This window comes from Budorcas taxicolor, chromosome 13 (assembly GCF_023091745.1).
Source record: "Budorcas taxicolor isolate Tak-1 chromosome 13, Takin1.1, whole genome shotgun sequence".
Lineage (NCBI taxonomy): Eukaryota > Metazoa > Chordata > Mammalia > Artiodactyla > Bovidae > Budorcas > Budorcas taxicolor.
Window position 1 is genome coordinate 47,544,362 of NC_068922.1, and position 24,543 is coordinate 47,568,904.

Here is a 24,543-nt window from a genome sequence, read left to right on the forward strand (position 1 = left end):
AATTCTACACAAGTAACATCTTGAAATTTCATTTTATAATGAAGAAAATAAATCTGTGTATTTTATTTAACATTCACTCATAAGTTAGTTATGCCAAAACAATCTGCTTCTAATGAAATAAACCTTTTTATAATCCTAATAATACGCATACACATACAGTAGAATCTTCTACATTTCTAAATAAATTACATGCATGAGATTCATTAACCAATAAAGAATACCAATGAGAATTCAGGACATTTATTTTCTGCACAGGGTTTTATCTACTGTACAACACACACATACATAAAACAAATCCACAAAGCAATGGTGTGTAATAGGTAGTGAGAGACACACTTAAGCATATTTAACATGCCTACAGACAACTTTTTTTTCCTTTTTTTTTAGGCAACAAAATATTTTTTCAGTCCTTGACACCTTCTCACACTCACCTAGCACCACAGATGCAAGGACTTACAGTAAACATGTAGTCTCATGCTTAAAACAGAAAGCATGCATTCAATAGAATTTATACATTATTATCTATTGTATGAAGTCTGCAATCCATACTTGTAATATTTTGTACATTAAGTTACCCTGCAGCTTTTTGGAATTTTAATATTTATGCAAAATAACTTCTGAAAGATTTATGAAACAAGTTTTCAAGGATCACCTTTAGGCTATTTACACAGGTATTGGTTTGGTTAAATGGGAAAATGGCAGCAGCCTCAAGGTTCATACTGAATGAAAATGGTGTGCATGTCAATTCATGTGAAAAATACATTATACACATAGATGGCACAAAGGTTTGTGCAGTTGGAATCACCAGTGCAAATACATGCATTTGAGGTACTTATTTTTCCCATGGTCAGGTATAATTATGCATAGTCATGGTCTTCTGAGTGCTAAGTATTTCTGACCTGATCAAATAAAAAGCTGTAGTAAGTGTAAATATGAGATATTTATATAGCTAATTCCAAAATCCATGTTTAACATTATCCATTTACATATTTAAAGTATTTATACCAACAAATAAATATTCTCATTGTAAAGAGACTGACTGGTAATTATACCTGGCCAAGTGATTTAAATAGCATACTTGAAATTCTAGCAAGAACCGCAATGAAATAGAAAATACTTCATTATTGCTTCATTGGACTGAAAACCTAAAAGGCATAAACAGTGCTTGGTGATGAAAAGTGAATACCCAAAATAGCGGTGCATGCCCCAAATGGTGATGTCTCCACCCAGTAATCACTAAGCACTCTCCACATTATCAATGCCATTGGCATCCACAAGAATGTCAGGCTCCCCACACAAAGATGAGGGAACAAAGCGGCTAACAGTAGGACACAAACAGCTCTTAAGCTCTGGTAATTCTTGCTTCAGGCGTTCCAACTGCTCCACTTGGAATATATTTGGCTGTTCAGGCATCCAATCATATATCCTATGATGAGACAAACACAAAACATAAAATAGGTAATTTTATGGCTTACTTAGGATCTCACAACCTACAGAATGCCTAGAACACCTATACTACAAAGTCTTTTAATTTTTTCTTTAAAAGATATAAGCATCAGTTTTATTTAAAAACATTTCTCTTCTTCCAGTCTACTCACTGCCTTTTTGCAACCCTGAAGCAAAAGAGCTGATTATAAATTGAATCAGAAAATGAAATCTGTAGCTTACTAGTGATTCTTCAAGTATCTTTTCTCTAATCAGCAATGCCTTATCTGACAGATGGGAAGTTACTACAAGGTAGAGTTGGAATTCATACCTGATTCTGACTTCAAGCAACTAAAGATCAAGATGAAAAGGACTGCTCCGGACTTCCCTGGCAGTTCTGCAGTTAAGAACCCACATTTCCACTGCAGGGTACATGGGTTCCAGCCCTGGCTGGGGAACTAAGATCCCACATGCCACATGATGCAGCCAAAACATTAAGATTAAATTAAAAATTTAAAAAAAAAAAAAAAAAAGGACTCAGCAGTGTGAAAATTATGCTAAAGCTATGTAGTACTAACAGATGTATCTAGAGTTGAGGGCCCCAAGTGACAATAATGGTACTAGCATTGCCCACCAGCACAGCAAGGCACGCCTTTCATTGTTTAAATGTAAAAAACCAGACAATTTACATGAGGCACTAACTCTTTATGACATCAAGCCACTCAGCAGTGCTCAGACTCTCTGCAACACCATGGACTGTAGCCTGCCAGGCTCCTCTGTCCATGGGATTTTCCAAGCAAGAATACTGTCCTCCAGGGGATCTTCCCAACCCAGGGACTGAACCCAAATCTCCTGCGTCTCTTGCACTGGCAGGTGGATTCTCTACCACTGCGCCACCTGGGAAACTACTATGGCATCAGAATAGGGAGAATTTTCCTAAAACAAGATTTTTCAAGTATTGATTTTATGAAATATTTCACTATTCTAACACAAAGACTTAATTAAAGGCATGTATAAAATAATGAAAAGTGATCTCTGGATCAAGATATCAGACTGAATACAAGCATCTAAGTTCATACCCTATATCCTGTTAGAAATAAAATAAGGGTATTGAGAGAAAATTCACTAAAGATGAGAAAAAACAAAGAGACACAGCAACAAAATTTTGGAAGCTTGAAAACAGATGGGTAAGTAATAAAGTACTTCAATTAGCAGAATAACAAAGTCCAAACCACAAACTAGTAGTTGAAAAAATGAAAAGGGTGCATTAAAAGTAACCCAAACTCCTCCGAAACTGGGTGGGGGGAGGAAGGGGCTCAAAGATGGGAGGATGGGGTGAAGGTTGAGCACCAGCAAGTGGTTCCCCCTTCCATTTAACTCCCTGCTGTGGAGGCTGCCCGTGCCCTACTTGGTCCAGGTTGAATGAGGGAGAAGACTACATGAGAAGAGTCTGAGACATTTTATGAAATAGCCATCAGCATCAGGGAAATTAGAGACGGTACAAGTACAACAGATTCTAAACACAGAGACCTGCCCTTCTTCACCCATCTCTCTTTCCTCACTTGACTCCAAGAAACTGAGCAGCCAGACTTGTATCCTCTAAGTACAAAATATTACAGTCTTCTATGAGCAATCTGACCAATCAAAAAGCAAAGTTTTTAATCTAATGATAGATGTATGACCAAAGGGGTCACACAGATTACTGCATAATGATATTTCACAAGCCATATTCATACACTCAAGAGTTTCCAACAAGCTTTTTAGATTCCAATTCCTTAACCAAGGATTTCTAAATATCTGAGGAAAGCTTCTAACATGTAAGATAGTGAGCAAAAGAGAAGAAAAAAAAATTTTTCTAAGTGATCCTTAATGATTTCAGATAAATAGTAATGTCATCAAATGAGAACAGAATTTTTTAAATACATATAGAAAAAAGAGCATTCAGAGGAAAAAAGACAGTTCTTGAAAATTAAAAGCACAACAGCCGATATGAAAAACTCAACAGGATCAGCGGACACAAGGTTGAGGAAATCTCTGAAAGTAGAACAAAAAGACAAAGATATAAAACAGGAAAAAAGCTAAGAATTTAAATCTGGTCGAAGAGTATGTAATATACAAATGAAAGGATTTCTATAAAGAAAAACAAAAGGGATACCAAGTGCATAGCAGACCCACAAGACCATCTTTCTGAAAATTTAGAACACTAGAGACAAAAGTGAAGATTCTCCAGACTTCAGGAAAACAAACAAATCACATGTGAGGGAGTAGGAATCAACATGGTTTCACATTTCTTAACAGCACAATGGAATTGTGAAGATAATGGAGAAATGTTTTTAAAAGTCTAAAAAAATGATTTCTAACATGGAATTTCATGCCCAGCCATTTCCAGACATGCAAGTTTTCAGACTTTCCATCCTCCTTTCTCAAGAAGATACTTAACTATATGTTCGATAAAAACGACAGTAAAACGAGAGAGAAAAAGATCTGGACTACAGGAAGCAGGAGCTCTGACCTAAGAACTGTTGCTCAGCATGGCAGTTGTACCCAGAAGGAGTCAAGCAATGTTACTGAAGAAGACTGACTAGATGGACAGGCTTGCTGTGGGCTAGCACTCAAAAGAGCCCCTGGAGCTTTGAAACCTACAGAATGCCCTGAACCATTTAACATTTGTTGATTCAGTTTCCACTCTACTTGACAGGTTTATTTTGGGCTGGCCTACTCCTGAGAACTCTTAGGAGGCTCCAGTGAGCACAGAACAAGGACAGAACAGCCTGCTCCACGTGCCCATATTCCTAGTATACTTCCAATGCCTAATCCACAGACAAATGCCTGATGCTGAGCTAGAGACCCAGCGGGTCACAAAATTAATCCAGAAGGTTAAAACTAGCATAGAAAAGGTGCAAGCCAATGGCACAATCATTTAAAAAGCACACATACATAAATACTCAGGGACCATTATCTTTTTAACTCATTTAATAGTTTCAGGTCGGAGAAGGCAATGGCACCCCACTCCAGTACTCTTGCCTGGAAAATCCCAGGGATGGGGGAGCCTGGTGGGCTGCCGTCTATGGGGTCGCACAGAGTCGGACACGACTGAAGCGACTTAGCAGCAGCAACAGCAATAGTTTCAGGTACGCACTTGTAGATTAAATATCTACATGTGAACTAGGTTGCTATGTAAAATGCATTTAAAACTGGGTTTGGGGTCAACAGGTTTAAGTAAGTCATTCCCCTGAAGAAACTTATACACATAACCTGGTCAACAATATTTACAACAAACAGTGTAACACCAAACTTTGGCAACCACCTCAACATTCTCTAATAGTAGAATAAATTGTGGTAAAATCATAGAGCCATGAAGAGAAACATATCATAACATGCAACAAATGGGTTGACTTTAAGAATGTAACAAGTAGGGAAAGAGTACAAATAAAGTTTAAAGCCATGAAAAACTAAATGTTATGTTGTCTGCTGCTACTAAGAATTTAAAAAAATTTGAGAATAACCTGATAATCAGTTATATCTGAGGGAGGGGGTAAGGGAATATAATTAGAGAGGGGCACACAAGGGAGTTCATATCTAATAATAATGTTCTTTAAATGTGGGTTCTGTTACTGAATTATTTTAAATAATTTGAGCAGACACAGTATACAAAGAGGAAACATTGCTCAATTTACTGTATGAGGCAAGTATTATCCTCATGTCAAAATCAGACAATCATTTGATAAAGGTAAATTAAAGGCCATTTTCGTCATTACTACAAATGCAGAAATTCCAAATATCAGTAAATTAAGCATAGCAGCTTATATAAGATAATACATCACAAAACCATGATTAAATCTAAAATCTGTATTAATGCCTTTGTAAAATTAGAACTGGTTTTGACAAATTAAAAACACATCACAATTTCCCCCCATGTAAAATGAAACAAAGATTCTTAATCATTTAGATCTTTAGTATGTCTAAATTTGATAATGAAAAAATAACAGCAATAAGCACCTTAAATACCATAAGAAACAGTTTAAAAAAAATTTACACAGGAACTCAGGGACAATGAAAGAGATAGGAAAGATTGCTAGGTTTTTCTTGGTTGCACCTCATTGCCTGCAGGATCTTAGTTGCCCAACCAGGAACTGAACTTAAGCCATTGGCAATGAAAGCACTAACTTCTAACCATAGAGTGCGAGGGAATTCCCAGGACTGTTAAGTTTTTATTATTAGTCTTGAACTATTTGAAATACGTACACACACACACACACACACAGAAGACACATATATATGTAGTTCATATATATAAGTATGGTTGATTATAAATATACATGTAATACTTTGACTAATATTCTTTAAAAAAGAAGAAAAAACTTCCAAGAATAATAAAAACTGACTCTAACCCAGTCCACATCTCATCTCTCATTGGGCCCAAGCCCAGTGCTGGGTCGCCTAAACATCCTCCACACACACCCTCAACACAGTCCTGCCCTGGTGCCTGCTCCCACCTCTGCCTAAAATGCAAAATCTGTCACAGCAAATTTCACCACCACCACCCATGCTCAAATCTATCTCTTGCTTCCTCTTTAAAATTATTTTTGTTGACCCTGTGCCACGAAGCACTCACTCTGTTTTGGCTTTTTATATATATCGCACAGTATCTTCCTGTTTTCCTTGCAAGGTCAGTGTTTGCTACAACCAAGTAGGGCCCTTTAGATGAAGGATCTGACTAAAATTTCTATACTCTACAACAGCTGTACATGATATAATCTCACAATATACTTTTCTTACCTGAAAATGTTTGCAATCATTCCTTCCTCCTCCTCCTCAAAGAAATATTCCCTCAAAATTTGCTAAAGACTTCCATCATATTACAACTTAAAATTTTTAATTTTCCTTTAATTAGATGGAAACATCTAATAGAAAGAATCATGAATTATGCAGCTTAAAGAAATATTAGCCAATACTTTAAAAGGCAGGCATTATCCAGGTTGTAGTAAGACAACACTAATACAGACAAATAGCGGGGGTGGGGAAAGCTTTATTAAGCAAGCAATATAACTTTTTAGAACAAACAGTAATATGAACTAAATCCAAGGACTGTATTTTTTTAAAGCAGGTCTGGTAACAAATTTTATCACTTACTTGATGCTGCTCAAGTATTAGTAAGCCCACTAAACCCCCTCAGCAGAGTAAACCTTCTAACCCCAGATTTTTTTACACTGAACAACCTTTTCATCTCTCAGAGATCTCAGACTTACATTTTAAACAACCAGCAAATTTATTTAAAAACAAATTATTTAAGCTATTGTATTGTTCCAAAAACTGGCAATACCAAAGTGTACAAAACAGGTAAAGCCTTGCCCTCATGGAGTATATTTGGGGATGTACAAAGTATGAAAAGCCACAGAACTGGATGAGACCACCAAGAAAGTTCATACAGACAGAGAACAGGTTTAGGGCAAACAGCCACCTCCAACTACAAGATGAGTCAATATATCTTCTAGGTTAGTGAGCAATCTGAATTTTTAACAAACTTCCCAAGTGACTGTAGTATACTCCAAAGTTTGAAAAAATTTCACTGACAAATAAATGTTAAAATAATTATACTACTTTTCCTCTAACAATCCATGAAAATTTTTCATAAAAAACAAATACCTATCATAAATTAGACCATTAACTCCAAATTCCTTTAATTTCTTTCTGTTTTCAGGATCATTGGTATCATCGCCCCAGCAGAATATGACCAGTCCCTTAGCTTTTGCTTCTTGAATATAGGACGGATTTCTGAGTAGGTCTTCAGTATGTGCATTTATCCCCTAAAAGATGAAAAATAAGTTACTAATGAAAAAGTAACATTAACTACAAATTAAAATGGTCATACTCTATATTAGTATTCTGTAAAGTAGAATGGACAGGGAAGGAAAACATTAGAATGTTTTCTTACAATTTAATAAATCAAACAAGTTTAGATGATTCATAAAACCCACTCAGAACACTGAACTACAAAACATACTTAACCAAGGCCTGCAAAAAAATTTTTGTCAGTAGTGGTCATTTAACTGCTTTTCAGTCTGTAATTTAATATTCTCATTTCACGTAGAGCTATCTGCTCATTACACATAAGTCAAAACTAACCACTCAGACGTTAAAGTAATGTATAATTTTACTATAACTCTAAAACATTTTTCAAAAACTAAATATTAAAAAATTCAAGCATAGCTTACCAGTAGATTTTCAAATTGTGCAAAGCTCATTGCAATGGGAGTTGTCCGAGATCTGAGGTCCATGAGTTCAGGGTAAATATCAGATTTCCCCTGAGTCAAAAATAATATGGGATATTTGTTCTGCTTTTGCCGAACCCTAAAAAAAGACAATTTAAAAAATATTTTTCACTGGGCAGATAACCATAACATATTGCTTTCAAATTTCAGAAAATACTAAAAATATAAACAAAAAGAAATTAAAGGCATACTCGTTACAGAAGTATAACAAACATTAACATATATTGCCTGTAAGTTAAAAAAAAGAAAAGAAAAAATTAAATTATTCTATACAAGAGTTAAAATGCTCTCATAAATGGGCCAAAATAGAAAACCCTGAAGGATTACAATTCCGTAAGGAGGATTTCATATGTCTGTAAAATGAAACACAGGGTGTGAGGTACTTCAACCCAGTGGTGTACAAGACATCTCAGTTCAGTTCAGTCGCTCAGTAGTGTCGGACTCTTTGTGACCCCATGAATCGCAGCAAGGCAGGCCTCCCTATCCATCACCAACTCCTGGAGTTCACTCAGACTCAAGGCCATCGAGTCAGTGATGTCATCCAGCCATCTCATCCTCGGTCGTCCCCTTCTCCTCCTGCCCCCAATCCCTCCCAGTATCAGTCTTTTCCAATGAGTCAACTCTTCACGTGAGGTGGCCAAAGTACTGGAGTTTCAGCTTTAGCATCATTCCTTTCAAAGAAATCCCAAGGCTGATATCCTTAAGAATGGACTAGCTGGATCTCCTTGCAGTCTCAGAATGGACTAGTTGGATCTCCTTGCAGTCCAAGGGACTCTCAAGAGTCTTCTCCAACACCACAGTTCAAAAGCATCAATTCTTCGGCGCTCAGCCTTTTTCACAGTCTAACTCTCACATCCATACATGACCACAGGAAAAACCATAGCCTTGACTAGACAGACCTTAGTCGGCAAAGTAATGTACTGCTTTTGAATATGCTATCTAGGTTGGTCATAACTTTTCTTCCAAGGAGTAAGCATCTTTTAATTTCATGGCTGCAGTCACCATCTACAGTGATTTTTGGAGCCCCCAAAAATAAAGTCTGACACTGTTTCCACTATTTCCCCATCTATTTGCCATAAAGTGATGGGACCAGATGCCATGATATTCGTTTTCTGAATGTTGAGCTTTAACCCAACTTTTTCACTCTCCTCTTTCACTTTCATCAAGAGGCTCTTTAGTTCCTCTTCACTTTCCGCCATAAGGGTGGTGTCATCTGCATATCTGAGGTTATTGCTATTTCTCCCGGCAATCTTGATTCCAGCTTGTGTTTCTTCTAGTCCAGCATTTCTCATGATGTACTCTGCATAGAAGTTAAATAAGCAGGGGTGACAATATACAGCCTTGACGTACTCCTTTTCCTATTTGGAACCAGTCTGTTGTTCCATGTCCAGTTCTAACTGTTGCTTCCTGGCCTGCATACAGATTTCTCAAGAGGCAGGTCAGGTGGTCTGGTATTCCCATCTCTTTCAGAATTTTCCACAGTTTATTGTGATCCACACAGTCAAAGGCTTTGGCATAGTCAATAAAGCAGAAATAGAGCTTTTTCTGGAACTCTCTTGCTTTTTCCATGATCCAGCGGATGCTGACAATTTGATCTCTGGTTCTTCTGCCTTTTCTAAAACCAGCTTCTCCATCTGGAAGTTCACGGTTCACGAATTGCTGAAGCCGGGCTTGGAGAATTTTGAGCATTACTTTACTAGCATGTGAGATGAGTGCAATTGTGTGGTAGTTTGAGCATTCTCTGGCATTGCCTTTCTTTGGGATTGGAATGAAAACTGACTTTTTCCAGTCCTGTGGCCACTGCTGAGTTTTCCCAATTTGCTGGCATATTGAGTGCAGCACTTTCACAGCATCATCTTTCAAGATTTGAAATAGCTCAACTGGAATTCCATCACCTCCACTAGCTTTGTTCGTAGTGATGTTTTCTAAGGCCCACTTGACTTCACATACCAGGATGTCTGGCTCTAGGTGAGTAATCACACCATCGTGATTACCCGGGTCGTGAAGATCTTTTTTGTACAGTTCTTCTGTGTCTTTTTGCCACCTCTTCTTAATATCGTCTGCTTCTGTTAGGTCCAGACCATTTCTGTCCTTTATCGAGCCCATCTTTGCATGAAATGTTCCCTTGGTATCTCTAATTTTCTTGAAGAGATCTCTAGTCTTTCCCATTCTGTTGTTTTCCTCTATTTCTTTGCATTGATCGCTGAAGAAGCCTTTCTTATCTCTACTTGGTATTCTTCGGAACTCTGCATTCAGATACTTATATCTTTCCTTTTTTCCTTTACTTTTTCACTTCTCTTCTTTTCACAGCTATTTGTAAGGCCTCCCCAGACAGCCATTTTTCTTTTTTGCATTTCTTTTCCATGGGGATGATCTTGATCCCTGTCTCCTGTACAATGTCACGAACCTCATTCCATAGTTCATCAGGCACTCTTATCTATCCGATCTAGTCCCTTAAATCTATTTCTCACTTCCACTGTATAATCATAAGGGATTTGATTTAGGTCATACCTGAATGGTCTAGCAGTTTTCCCTACTTTCTTCAATTTAATTCTGAATTTGGTAATAAGGAGTTCATGTAGAGAATATATAAAATGCAATACAGAAAACAAATCAAAGGTGAAGGCTGAAAACTTCCTCACCTTCTACTACAGTAAAACTACTCTAAATCCTAGCTATAGTCTAAGTATATAGGAGAAATAAGTATACAGGAGAAGAAAACTACTTACATTGTGCAAATATCTGCATCAAATGAAGAAAATACTATTCTCCTCTTCCCAGAATTTTCTAAAACAGTTTTTAAAATTATATCCAAAAACAGATTCATGTCAAAATATGTTGATAAGTTACCATCCCACATTCCATCCTATGGAAGAATAGGAAAACAAAAGTCATTAAATACCCTAGAATCACAGTACTAAGAAAAATTCTTGAGAATAGTCCAACTAGTATTTTACAGATAAGGAAAGCAAAGGCCTATGTGAATTATTATAATTAGGTATAGATGCTTTCATATAAAGTGATTATAATACCAATTGACTTTTGCTTTAATGAAGTTTAACAAAATAAAAGCTAAAATTCTAGAAATCTGAAATCTGCTGTGACTTTAATATATTTTTATATAATTTTCATAAACTGTAAGTGGACAAAAAGACTCCACTTTATTTGTTAACTCACTAGCCAAAAATCTCTGGTAATTAAGAATTACCAGTTAAAAATCTCATTCTTGAGTCTTAGGCACATTAAGTACCCTCAAAAACTAATTTTCTAAATATAGGTAAAATACTAAGAGCCCTGTTGATACCCAAATACTAAAAATTTAAAATATTAGTCATTACAGTTATTCTAAAAGCTCTGAAAACTAAAAATCAAGTACTAAGAAAAACATGTTAGCCAGGACCAGCTTATCGTAAATAGCGATGTAAAAGACATGCTTTCAGGACAGTTTTGATCATTCTGACTGAAACAAATACCAACATTGCCTGGATTAACTACTTCCAATGTCTCCCCACCCCAACCAGCACTCTTAGCATGCAGCCCCATCTGATACATCCAAGAGTTAGTTGTTTTCCTGGAGTAGAACACTACTAGGCTCCACAGAGTCAAGGCTCTTTTTCACCATTTAAGCACAGTAGCAGCTGTTCAATAAATAATTCTTTACTGAACAAAAGAATGACTAAATTTTAGACACGTGTGCAGAAATTTCTTTCCCTAATTACTACTAGCTACTGCCACTTAACAGAAAACTGCTTAGACAATTATTTAAGGTAAATACTGAGATGGGGGTAAAAAAACAAAAACTAACCATTTACAAAGTTCTGACTGGTTAGATTTCTCCCTGTTCCTTTTACAAGTCCCAGAAATTGTCCATATTACTGTGCGCATGAGAGGCATGTAAACTGGATTTTCTAATATAATGTAATAACTGGGCTTCGTCATAACTGATAGCTCAGTTGGTAAAGAATCCACCTCCAATGCAGAAGATCACAGTTTGATTCCTGGGTCAGCAAGATCCCCTGGAGAAGGGATAGGCTACCCACTCCAGTATTCTTGGGTTTCCCTGGTAGCTCAGCTGGTAAAGAATCTGCCTGCAATCCGGGAGACCTGGGTTCAGTCCTGAGGTTGGGAAGATCCCCTGGAGATGGGAAAGGCTGCCCACTCCATAACTTTTAAGAACTCAAATAAGTGTAAATCATGCTTTATTTAAAAGGTCTAACAAGCACTGTGCCTGCTGGAAGAAGCCATAAGATTTCAGTTTCACTTATTCCACTATAACAAACAGACAAGAATCAGTGCATTTAAAGAAATGAGAGGGAGGAAAGAAGAATGGGTCACATGGAGAATGGCTTACCCTTTGTTGGCAGATCCATTTAATTTCTATGTTAAACCCTACATCTTCTGGCAAAGATTCTAAAACCTAGAGTTGCATTTGTTGGTGGTAAATTTTGTTTCGTTTTTGGTGAGATGAATGGTAGAAGAAGAAGGAAAAAAAGAGAAACAAATTTATTACAAAAAGCAATCTGTAAGAAAACATATCACTACTAAGGATAAAGCGCTTTGTGCTGTTGGTAAAAACCACTATCTTTTCTTATACTCAAACTCACAACCTGGTTAATGATTAAATTGAATAAGAAAGTAAAAACAAATTAAATAGCAAAGACAGTCGTCTTTAGCATGTGATAATTGATTACTACTAACCATTGAGATGATCCTAACCTAAAATCCTTTTCACCATTAGTACTGAACAACTAAACTGAGCAATAATAACAGACAAGCAGCTTCATGAATTTAAAAAGACATCTGTCATATTTTCTGAATCACATCCAGGCATGTCAATCTACTAAGATATAGTTATACAAAAGAACATAATTTCTAGCTTTGTTTTGAAGGTGATGATACTTAACTTGAACCACAGTGATAACTCCTGGAAAGATGTTATCTCCAAAGTTAAAGATGCTCATAAATAAAAAAGTCTTTATCTATATCAATAACAGAGTACCAATTTAGCTAAATTATCTAGACACTATGCAGTAATACCACTTGGCCTGGCATAATTAGAAAATATAATCTAAAATATGAAGCTTGAGACTTCCCTCGTGGTCCATCGGTTAAGAATCCGCCTTCCAATGCAGGGAATCTGGGTGCAATTGCTGGTCAGGAAACTAACTTCCCACATGCCATGGAGCAACGAGAGAACTATTGAGCCTGCATGCTCCACAGTTATTAGAGAAGCCTGCATACCTCAATGAAATGCCCCTGTGGTGCAATTTGAGAAAGCCCATGGGATGCAATGAAAACCCAGCACAGCCAAATTTTTTTAAAAATAAAATAAAATAAAATATGAAGCTTGTTTACTAGCCTACAAGCAGCTGGTTTGTTTATTCAAACACCAATTTGTTTTGTCAAATACTCAAGCATGCTAAAGCAGAAAATTAATTTAGAACAATTTATTTCAAACTTTAGAAACAACATGGATAGTATATATGGTATTTAATTTTATAATAGCAAGTAAAAGAATGCTAACAGAATAAGAATATAGCCCGGAATTCTGGTGACCTTGGATACAGCCCTGGTCTGCATTAACCAGCTGCATGACAAGTACAATACCTAAAACAAGCTGTATTCAATCTCCTGTGGGGTTTTTCACTTTGTTCTCTGATATGTTTAGCCTTACTTAATATATCTGCCATATTTTTACTGGACTAATGCACAATCAGAAAAGGACAATCCTCTGAAACACAATTTTTAAAAAATCTGTTTTTCTATTCTATGAAATCATGTCCAGAAATCATGAAATTTCTAAGAACCAAATGATTTCAGAATTTTGGGCTAGAAGGAATGACTTAGCTAGGCTTCATAAATATCTGAAAAATGATTCAAACCATGACCTAAAGGAACTACTGGTGCTGCTGCTGCTAAGTCGCTTCAGTCGTGTCTGACTCTGTGCGACCCCATAGATGGCAGCCAACCAGGCTCCCCCGTCCCTGGGATTCTCCAGGCAAGAACACTGGAATGGGGTGTCATTTCCTTCTCCAATGCATGAAAGTGAAAAGTGAAAGTGAAGTCGCTCATTGGTGTCCGACTCAGCAACCCCATGGACTGCAGCCTTCCAGGCTCCTCCATCCATGGGATTTTCCAGGCAAGAGTACTGGAGTGGGGTGCCATTGCCTTCTCCAAAGGCACTAGGACAATGACTATTATAGGGTTTTTTTGTAGCATCCTTTTTAGAGGGTAAATAACCATGATAAACAGGTTATTACCTATTTTTTGCCTAAGAAAACTACTGTAGTTGACACATCACCTGAAATACAGTGGAAAACAGGAAAATTAGGAAATGGAGCCAACAAGAACAAAAGGAGATTCAGCACAATCAAAGAGGGTATATGACCTGCCTGGCAAAGGAATTCCTCTATGAACTGTGTCTAGTTTTAAATCTTCATGTGAATTTTTGTTACTTTTTCAGAGTGAATTCTTGAAATCTGTATCTCATTTTAAGTAGCCAGGGTACCTATATTCTTTGGTTGGAGAATTTCTCTCTAAAAGCCAAAGTCCAGCCTTAAATTTTGTAAAAATGCCTCTCCCATCGTCACACTTCCCTCTGCACCCCCTTTTCCATGCCCTTTCCTCTCTGTTTATATACAGAAATAAGTGAATTTTCTGTTCTCCAAATTAATCCATTGAGGTAGGAAATTTACTCATCTGAGCAAATCAGTTTCTCATTAAAAAGAGGTACACAAATAGACAAATGTATCTTCTCTAAAAAGCATCAAACATTAGTTTACATTACACAGCCTTTTTAGTGCCCATTTAAAAGACCAAAATAAATTATTCAGATATAAAAGAATTAATGATAGCATTACCCTAAGTAAAGAACTTACCATCTTAAGAGAAGGAAATGGCTGATTTTCAGAAAAGGAATTTTCTTCTTCAACCATAGATTCTGAAATTTTAAATTATAAAAACTCAGTAGATTAATGCCACTTGATCACTAAGACCTTCCCCTAAATTCTTTAAGGAAGTAGTTATGAGATCCTTTCACATACAGTATTTTGAAGGCTCCTGTATTTAGTAATTTCAACCAATAAAACCCCCATTTTCAAAATGAAGGGTTTATGAAGACGACTTTACAGCATTTAGTAGGAACATCTAAGTGTATGACCTCAACAGTCATTATTTTCTTATAAAAATTATACTTTATAAAAAAGAAGTTGCAAGCAATTATTTTTTATATCTCATTTAGATTAAGGGCTATATAAAATAATGCTCAAAATTCTCCAAGCCGGGCTTCAGCAATACATGAACTGCAAACTTCCAGATGTTCAAGCTGGTTTTAGAAAGGCAGAGGAACCAGAGATCAAATTGCCAACATCCGATGGATCATGGAAAAAAGTTCTGCCACCCTTATGGCAGAAAGTGAAGACGAATTAAAAAGCCTCTTGATGAAAGTGAAAGAGGAAAGTGAAAATGTTGGCTTAAAGCTCAACAACATTCAGAAAACGAAGATCATGGCATCCGGTCCTATCACTTCATGGGAAATAGACGGGGAAACAGTAGAAACAGTGTCAGACTTTATTTTGGGGGGCTCCAAAATCATTGCAGATGGTGACTGCAGCCATGAAATTAAAACATGCTTACTCCTTGGAAGAAAAGTTATGACCAACCCAGGGAGCATATTGAAAAGCGGAGATATTACATCGCCAACAACATCTGTCTAGTCAAGGCTATGGTTTTTCCAGTGGTCATGTATGGATGTGAGAGTTGGACTCTGAAAATTGATGCTTTTGAACTGTGGTGTTGGAGAAGTCTCCTGAGAGTCCCTTGGACTGCAAGGAGATCCAACCAGTTCATCCTAAAAGAGATCAATCCTGAGTGTTCATTGGAAGAACTGATGCTAAAGCTGAAACTCTAGTACTTTGGCCACCTCATGCGAAGAGTTGACTCACTGGAAAAGACTCTGATGCTAGGAGGGACTGGGGGCAGGAGGAGAAGGGGACGACAGAGGATGAGATGATTGCATGGCATCACCAACTGGATGGACATGAGTATGAGTGAACTTCGGGAGTTGGTGATGGACAGGGAGGCCTGGCGTGCTGTGATTCATGGGGTCGCAAAGTGTCGGACACAACTGAGAGAATGAACTGAACTGAAGTGAGTCCTGCTAATACTTCTACTTGAAATAGCAACTTAAAATTAAGAGACTCTACAAGTACCATTATGTCTTTGTTAGCATATCATTTAATCCAAAATCAATTATGTCAAGGTACACAGAACTTTTTCCTAGAGAAAAAATTTTTCTATCAAGATTTAAACCTCCCCAATAAACAAAAAGTAAAACAAAACCAACAAGTAACTAATCCTGTGCAATGGAAATTCAAAAACTAAGTCATATAAAATTTTCCAGTAAAATAACTTAAAAGTAAATTCATTTTACTATAATAGTTATGAAACATTTACAAGCTTGCAAAGTCATATTTATGCTCTGGGGTTTTGGGCACCTCACAATGTCTTTATAAAGGCATTACAACTATCCTGTTATCCTAACTGCAGATAAACATTTAATGAATACCTACTATAACCACTTATTATAAATTTTTCAGGGAATATAAAACTATTTTCACACCCTTGAGAGGTTTACATTCTGGTGGAAGAGATACAACATGTGCAAAAATAAAGGGTTAAACAAGGACATATTGAGGCTAAGATAAATGCCATACAGTATTAAGTTCTACGGGGGCAGAAAGCAAAGTGGAATTACAAAGGGACTTTATAATCCATTGAGGAGAGTGAAGCACGTAATGGTTAAACACAAAGATGGAGATCATAGCTGATAAATGCTAGCGCTAGTTCACGTAACTATATAGGGCTAGATTCTATATTTGATACACTCTTGTCCTCTGTAATGCTTAAGACTGTGTGGAAAGATTGGTAGGTACAAAATAATAAAGATGTTTGATCATCAGGCTAAGAAAACTCATAAAAATAAAAAATCATGCTTTCTGTACACATGACACATACGCATTTGACAAGTATTATATGTAAAGCCTTTGCATCTATAACATTACATTTACATAACTAAGTATTATATTAAGGTCACAAAGAGTACATTAAAATGGATAAGAAAATTCCTTATGCTAATCATGAAATGAAAACAATGTTTTCATATTGGTACATACCTTTCAGATCTTTAGATTTCAATGCAGTCACATGAGTGAGCTGGAAAAAACACACACACACACACACAAAATGCAATCATTAAAAAAAGGCCTTAGATTCTGACAGTATGGCTAACAGAACTATAGCTTGAAAAGCTAGCTAGTTAGAAAAAACATAAAATGTAGAATTATTTTAATAAGAATAAGCCCTTATCAGTTTATATATTTTATATTTACATACATATACAAAAGATCATGATCAAATAACCAAGGAGAGGAGAATATATAAATCAATAGCTTAGGAAACTGTTTACACTCAAACAAGCATTTAAGATATCTAATGAGAACAGGAAGGATCATCATATAAAATTATATGGTATCAATAAAATAGAGAAGGATCTTAAGAATAAGTATAAAAATCAACAATAGCATAGAAGGTCAAGTATGAAATAAAAAGAGCTAAAGCAGACCAGCAAAAGAAATGCAAAAAAGCAAAATGGCTGTCTGGGGAGGCCTTTAAAATACCTGTGAAAAGAAGAGAAGTGAAAAAGTAAAGGAAAAAAGGAAAGATATAAGTATCTGAATGCAGAGTTCCGAAGAATACCAAGTAGAGATAAGAAAGCCTTCTTCAGCGATCAATGCAAAGAAATAGAGGAAAACAACAGAATGGGAAAGACTAGAGATCTCTTCAAGAAAATTAGAGATACCAAGGGAACATTTCATGCAAAGATGGGCTCGATAAAGGACAGAAATGGTCTGGACCTAACAGAAGCAGACGATATTAAGAAGAGGTGGCAAAAAGACACAGAAGAACTGTACAAAAAAGATCTTCACGACCCGGGTAATCACGATGGTGTGATCACTCACCTAGAGCCAGACATCCTGGTATGTGAAGTCAAGTGGGCCTTAGAAAACATCACTACGAACAAAGCTAGTGGAGGTGATGGAATTCCAGTTGAGCTATTTCAAATCTTGAAAGATGATGCTGTGAAAGTGCTGCACTCAATATGCCAGCAAATTGGGAAAACTCGGCAGTGGCCACAGGACTGGAAAAAGTCAGTTTTCATTCCAATCCCAAAGAAAGGCAATGCCAGAGAATGCTCAAACTACCGCACAATTGCACTCATCTCACACACTAGTAAAGTAATGCTCAAAATTCTCCAAGCCAGGCTTCAGCAATACGTGAACCGTGAACTTCCAGATGGAGAAGCTGGTTTTAGAAAAGGCAGAAGAACCAGAGATCAAATTGTCAGCATCTGCTGGATCATGGAAAAAGCAAGAGAGTTCCAGAAAAACATCTATTTCTGCTTTATTGACTATAGCAAAGCCTTTGACTGTGTGGATCACAATAAACTGTGGAAAATTCTGAGAGAGATGGGAATACCAGACCACCTGACCTGCCTCTTGAGAAATCTGTATGCAGGTCAGGAAGCAACAGTTAGAACTGGACATGGAATAACAGACTGGTTCCAAATAGGAAAAGGAGTACGTCAAGGCTGTATATTGTCACCCTGTTTATTTAACTTATATGCAGAGTACATCATGAGAAACGCTGGGCTGGAAGAAGCACAAGCTAGAGTCAAGATTGCCAGGAGAAATATCAATAACCTCAGATATGCAGATGACACCACTGTTATGGCAGAAAGTGAAGAGGAACTAAAAAGCCTCTTGATAAAAGTGAAAGAGGAGAGTGAAAATGCTGGCTTAAAAACACAAGATTCAGAGAACTAAGATCATGGCATCTGGTCCCATAGCTTCATGTGAAACAGATGGGGAAACAGTGGAAACAGTGTCAGACTTTATTTTTGGGGGCTCCAAAATCACTGTAGATGGTGACTGCAGCCATGAAATTAAAACACGCTTACTCCTTGGAGGGAAAGTTATGACCAATCTAGATAGCATATTCAAAAGCAGAGACATTACTTTGCCAACAAAGGTCCGTCTAGTCAAGGCTATGGTTTTTCCAGTGGTCATGTATGGATGTGATGGTTGGACTGTGAAGAAAGCTGAGTGCCGAAGAATTGATGCTTTTGAACTGTGGTGTTGGAGAAGACTCTTCAGAGTCCCTTGGACTGCAAGGAGATCCAACCAGTTCATCCTAAAGGAGATCAGTCCCAGGTGTTCATTGGAAAGACTGATGCTAATGCTGAAACTCTTTGGCCACCTCATGCAAAGAATTGACTCATTGGAAAAGACCCTGATGCTGGGAGGGATTGGGGGCAGGAGGAGAAAGGGACGACAGAGGATGAGATGGCTTGATGGCATCACCAATTCGATGGACCTGACTTTGAGTGAACTCCGGGAGTTGGTGATGGACAGGGAGGCCTGGCCTGCTGTAATTCATGGGGTCGCAAAGTGTCGGACACAACTGAGAGACTGAACTGAAGTAAACTGAAAGCAGACCAGAGACTACTTAAGATTATAGCTAGTCCCTACGGCCTACAAAGACTTATAGCCCAGTCTCCTTCATGAAAGCAAAAACCGATGGGATCCATGGAAACTGTTAAAGGTGACGGATGAGCACAAACTCATTCTTCCTAATAGAACAGAAAACCAAAGCATAGACTCTACACATGCTGTATATATAGTCATCCCCATGGACAAAGAGAACATTAGTATATATAGACAAATACAAATAGAGCTAAAACTAAATGCTTTATGTAAAGTCAAAAACATTAACTAACATTTCACACTATTATTACCTTTAACAACTGGAGTTGGTCAAATGTTAACTCTTTCACTGGAATTTCAAATAATTCAACTGGATCAGCGTCAAATTTCTAAAAAGAAGAAAATGGGGCCTTAAGTTATTACTGAATATTTACTCTAGACAGTCCCTATGTCTCAATTTTCTGATAAGAGTAATTGTTTGGTGGTCACAGGGAGCCCACGAAGGGGAGCTCTTTCTACCTAACACTACCTTCCAGCTCTTAAATTCTGGCTTTTTTGTTTTTAATGTAGGTAAAAACATTTTTTTTAGTGAAGAAAAAAACAGCTAGGAAGAAGCTGTAGCACTGAAGACACACTGAGAACCAAGCCATAGATCAGTAATTTCTCCTGTTTCCTGCCAGGCTGTATACATTTGACATATATCCATGCTACATGACTAGGAAATCAACAGGCAAGCATGATCCAAGTATGGATTAGTTTCTGTCAAGTTTCTAAACATTTCAAAATCTTTTAAACTGAAGTTTGGTTAAAAACAACAACAGAAATCAATTTTCATGAAAAAAGTGATTATAGATGCTTTCACAATAAGCAAATCTGTTTTATTAGATTTTAATAAATCAAAAGTCACACTATTCAGGCACTTATTTCTTAAGGAAATGAGTTAATGCACCACCAGTAAATCATCAGTTCAACAAACAAATTAAAATCCAGTGTATCTCTATTCATTTTCACATCAAGTACATATAGTATGAGACTATGTAAGTTTTTCTAGAAGGATACACAAGAAACTGCCAAGTAGAGAAGAGAGTATGACCAAGGAGAAAAAGGAAGATTAATGTTTCATTTCATAATCTTTTTACTTTTTAAAATTTTATTTATTTATTTATTATTTTTGGCTGCACTGGGTCCTCATTGCTACGCCCAGGCTTTCTCTAGTTGTGGCAAGTGCAGGCTTTCTTGCAGTGCTCAGGCTTCTCACTGCTGTGGCTTCTCTTATGGCAGAGCACAGGCTCTGGGAGCACAGGCTTCATAGTTGTGGCCAGTAGGCTCAGTAGCTGTGGCAAGTGGGTTTAGTTGCCCCATAGCATGTGGAATCTTCCTGAACCAGGGATTGAACACTAATCCCCTGCACTGGCAGGCAGAAATTCTTAACCACTGGACCACCACTGAAGATCCACTTCATAATCTTCTGAACTATTGGTATAAAAAATACTGGTATATAAAAATATACTGGTATATAAAAAATACTGGTATATAAAAATAAATGAACATCAATTGGTTTTATAAGGAAAATACCAACTTAAAAATGACTACTAAAAAAATAAACAATTTATTGTTTTCATTCTGCAATTAACTCAGGTTCAATCAAAGAACAATTAAAGTCTGGTAAAAATGAGGGGTCAGTTAAACTCTTCAATTAACCCTCACGGAGTTTAAGAAATTACAGCTAGAGTCACTAATCTCAATCTTGGTTAGTGAGTTCCTTCACCATTCCATCCGTTTTTGTTTCACTTTGCATTAACATTTCCCCCACAGCAAAAACAACCTGTCCCAAGTCTAATTCTCCGTCTTTAATCTAAATAGGTGCATCCTGGGAATTCCCTGGCGATCCAGTGGTTAGTACTCAGCACTCTCACTGCTGAGGGACTGGGTTCAATCCTTAGTAAGGGAAGCAAGAGTCCCCAAGCCATGCAGCATGGTGATCCCCAACAACAGATGATTTAAATAAATAGGTGCATCTCCTTCCTTCTCCTAACACCATTTCACACAAAGGGAAGGATCCTTTTCTATAAATGAAAATAATCCAAACTCATATGACTGATTATAATAGAATCCACCAGCAGGCAGAGTCAGGTGCCTTGTCACAGATTTACACTACATTATGTAGCTCAACATTCAGAAAACTAAGATCATGACATCCGGTACCATCACTTCAAGGGAAACAGATGGGGAAACAGTGGAAATAGTGTCAGACTTTTTTTGGGGGGGCTCCAAAATCACTGCAGATGGTGACTGCAGCCATGAAATTAAAAGATGCTTACTCCTTAGAAGAAAAGTTATGACCAACCTAGACAGCATATTCAAAAGCAGAGACATTACTTCGCCGATTAAGGTCCGTCTAGTCAAGGCTATGGTTTTTCCAGTGGTCATGTATGGATGTTAGAGTTGGACTGTGAAGAAGGCTGAGAGCCAAAGAATTGATGCTTTTGAACTGTGGTGTTGGAGAAGACTCTTGAGAGTCCCTTGGACTGCAAGGAGATCCAACTATTCCATCCTGAAGGACATCAGCCCTGAGATTTCTTTGGAAGGAATGATGCTGAAGCTGAAACTCCAGTACTTTGGCCACCTCATGGGAAGAGTTGACTCACTGGAAAAGACTCTGATGCTGGGAGGGATTGGGGGCAGGAGGAAAAAGGCACGAAAGAGGATGAGATGGCTGGATGGCATCACTGACTCGATGGACCTGAGTTTGAGTGAACTCCGGGAGTTGGTGATGGACAGGGAGGCCTGGCGTGCTGCAATTCATGGGGTCACAAAGAGTCGGACACGACTGAGCGACTGAACTGAACTGAACTGATGCAGCGTCTGGTACATGTTAGTTAATCTACAATGTTTTATCAGTTTCAGGTGTACAGCAGTGATTCAGTTACACAAACATATATATATATATAAAAAAATAGATATATCTAGTCTTTTCCATTACAGATTATAAGATATTGAATTAAGAGACTGTTCCCTGTGATATACAGTAGGACCATGTTGTTTATTTATTTTATATATTGCAGTTTGTATCTGCTAATCTCAAACTCCAAATTTATATGAAATAATCCCTTTCCCCCTTTGGTAACCATAATTTTATTTTCTAAGTCTCTATTTTGTAAGTTCATTTGTATTATATTTTAGATTCCACGTAAGTGATATCATATGGTATTTGTCTTTCATTTCCTGACTTACTTCACTTAGTATGATAATCTCTAGGTCCATTCATGTCACTCTAAGTGCTATTATTTAATTCTTTTTTATGGCTGAGTAGTATTCCACTGTACATGTATGTATCTTCACACATTCATCTGTATCCATCCATCTGCTGATGGACATTCAGGATGCTGCCATGTATGAGATACTCTAAATAGTGCTGCAATAAACATTAAGGTGCATGTTTTTTTTTCAAATTATGATTTTCTCTGGAAATCCCAAGAGTGGTATTGCAGGATCATATAGACTTACTTCATTTTTTGAAGAATCTCCATACTGTTCTCCATTGTGGCTGCACCAATTTATTCCCATCAACAGTGCAGGAGGGTTCCTTTTTCTCCATACCCTCTCTCCAGCATTTATTATTTCTCAACTTTCTGATAATGGCCATTCTGAGCAGTAAGAGGTGGTACTTCACTATAGCTTGGATCTGCATTTCTCTAACAGTAATACTGAGTATCTTTTCACGTGCCCATTAGCCACCTGTATGTCTTCTTTGGAGAAATGTATATTCAGGTCTTCAGCCCATTTATTGAATTATAGGAGCTGTTTGTATATTTTAGAAATTAATCCACTGTCAGTAGCATCATTTGCAAATATTTTCACCCAGTCAGTAGGTTGTTTTCTTTGTTGTGCAAAAGCTTCAGAGTAATTAGATCCCCTTTGTTTTTTATTTGCATTACTCTAGGAGACAGATCCAAAAAAATATTGATGCAATTTATATCAAAGAGTATTCTGCCTGTTTCCTCTAAGCTTTATACTGTCCGGTCTTACATTTAGGTTTTTAATCCACTTTGAGGGTTTTTGGATTTTTTTTAATAATTGTATTTATTTTGGGCTGTGTTGAGTCTTTGTTGCTGCATGGGCTTTTCTCTAGTTGTGGTTAGGGACAGGTTTTCTTGATGCAGAGCGTGAATCAAGGGCACGAAGACTTCAGTTCAGTAGTTGTGGCTTCCAGGCTCTAGAGCACAGGCTCAGTAGTTGGTAGCACATGGGCTTAACTGCTCCACAGCAAGTGGGATATTCCTGTATCAGGGATCAAACCTGTGTCTCCCACACTGGCAGATGGATTCTTCACCACTGAGTCACAGGGAAGCCCTGAGTTTATTCTTCTATATGGTGTTAGAGAATGTTCTAACTTCATTCTTTCCCATGTAGTTCTCCAGTTTTCTCAGTCTTAACTTCAGATCAACTCAATTGAAAATGATACCCATCACAGTTTTAAAGAAAATGCCAGGAGATGTGGGTTTCCTCCCTGGGTCAGGAGGATCCCCTGGAGGAGGGCATGGCCACCCATTCCAGTATTCTTGCCTGGAGAATCCCATGAACAGAGAAGCCTAGCAGGCTACAGTCCACAGGGTTGTAAAGAGTCAGACATGACTAAAGCAACTGAGCATACATACATCAGTGTCTGCTGGGGATTGGTTCCAGGACCTCTCATGGATACCAAATCTACAGACGCTCAAGTCTCTTATGTATAATGGCATGTATATATAAAACTTGCTAATTTTTAAACTTTTGTCTAACTGTAAGAATTAAAGGAATTTCTACATACCTTTTTCATAGTCAAACAACAAGTGAGATCATGATACACCACAGGCACAAAATCTTTTGAAAGATGTACATCAAATTCTACAAAGGCTGCACCCTGAGAGGAAAAAAAAAAATTGAAAAATATTATCGAGCCCACAATACATCTAAAACTCTAAGAATATAACAAATGTATTATTCACTGTAAAAGTATAGACCTATCTATACACACAAAAACTTCCTCAAGAATTATTTAATGCTATACTTCAAGCTTTTTCTAAAAGCTAATCTTTTAAAACAATTATAACTTCTTTTTTGTAACAGCACAACAATTTTTCCTGGCAAAAAATTGGGTACTGATCCTACTCAAACACACTCCAGGGCCTTTCTGTGGCAGTGGACAGCCTTCACCAGTGTCACCTCTGCTCCTGCTATTAGCAGAAATGGAGCCTACAAGGAGTCTGGGGCATGGCTACCTCCCATCTTGTTGCCCCCTGCACATCTCGGTTCAACAGTCA

General features: G+C 37.4%; 1 protein-coding gene across 1 annotated transcript in view; it reads right to left on the reverse strand.

Moving 5' to 3' along the window:
- Window positions 1–664: 664 nt before the first annotated feature.
- GPCPD1 (glycerophosphocholine phosphodiesterase 1) overlaps window positions 665–24,543 on the reverse strand; it is a 66,627-nt gene continuing 42,748 nt past the window's right edge. Inside the window, exons 12-20 of the mRNA XM_052651093.1 lie at window positions 24,051–24,143; window positions 19,552–19,629; window positions 16,871–16,910; window positions 14,576–14,637; window positions 12,049–12,114; window positions 10,427–10,563; window positions 7,641–7,776; window positions 7,072–7,232; window positions 665–1,426 (exon numbers count right to left, since the gene is read on the reverse strand). Coding sequence (XP_052507053.1) covers window positions 1,237–1,426; window positions 7,072–7,232; window positions 7,641–7,776; window positions 10,427–10,563; window positions 12,049–12,114; window positions 14,576–14,637; window positions 16,871–16,910; window positions 19,552–19,629; window positions 24,051–24,143 — 963 coding nt within the window. The 3' untranslated portion in view covers window positions 665–1,236. The remainder of the gene's footprint in view (window positions 1,427–7,071; window positions 7,233–7,640; window positions 7,777–10,426; window positions 10,564–12,048; window positions 12,115–14,575; window positions 14,638–16,870; window positions 16,911–19,551; window positions 19,630–24,050; window positions 24,144–24,543) is intronic.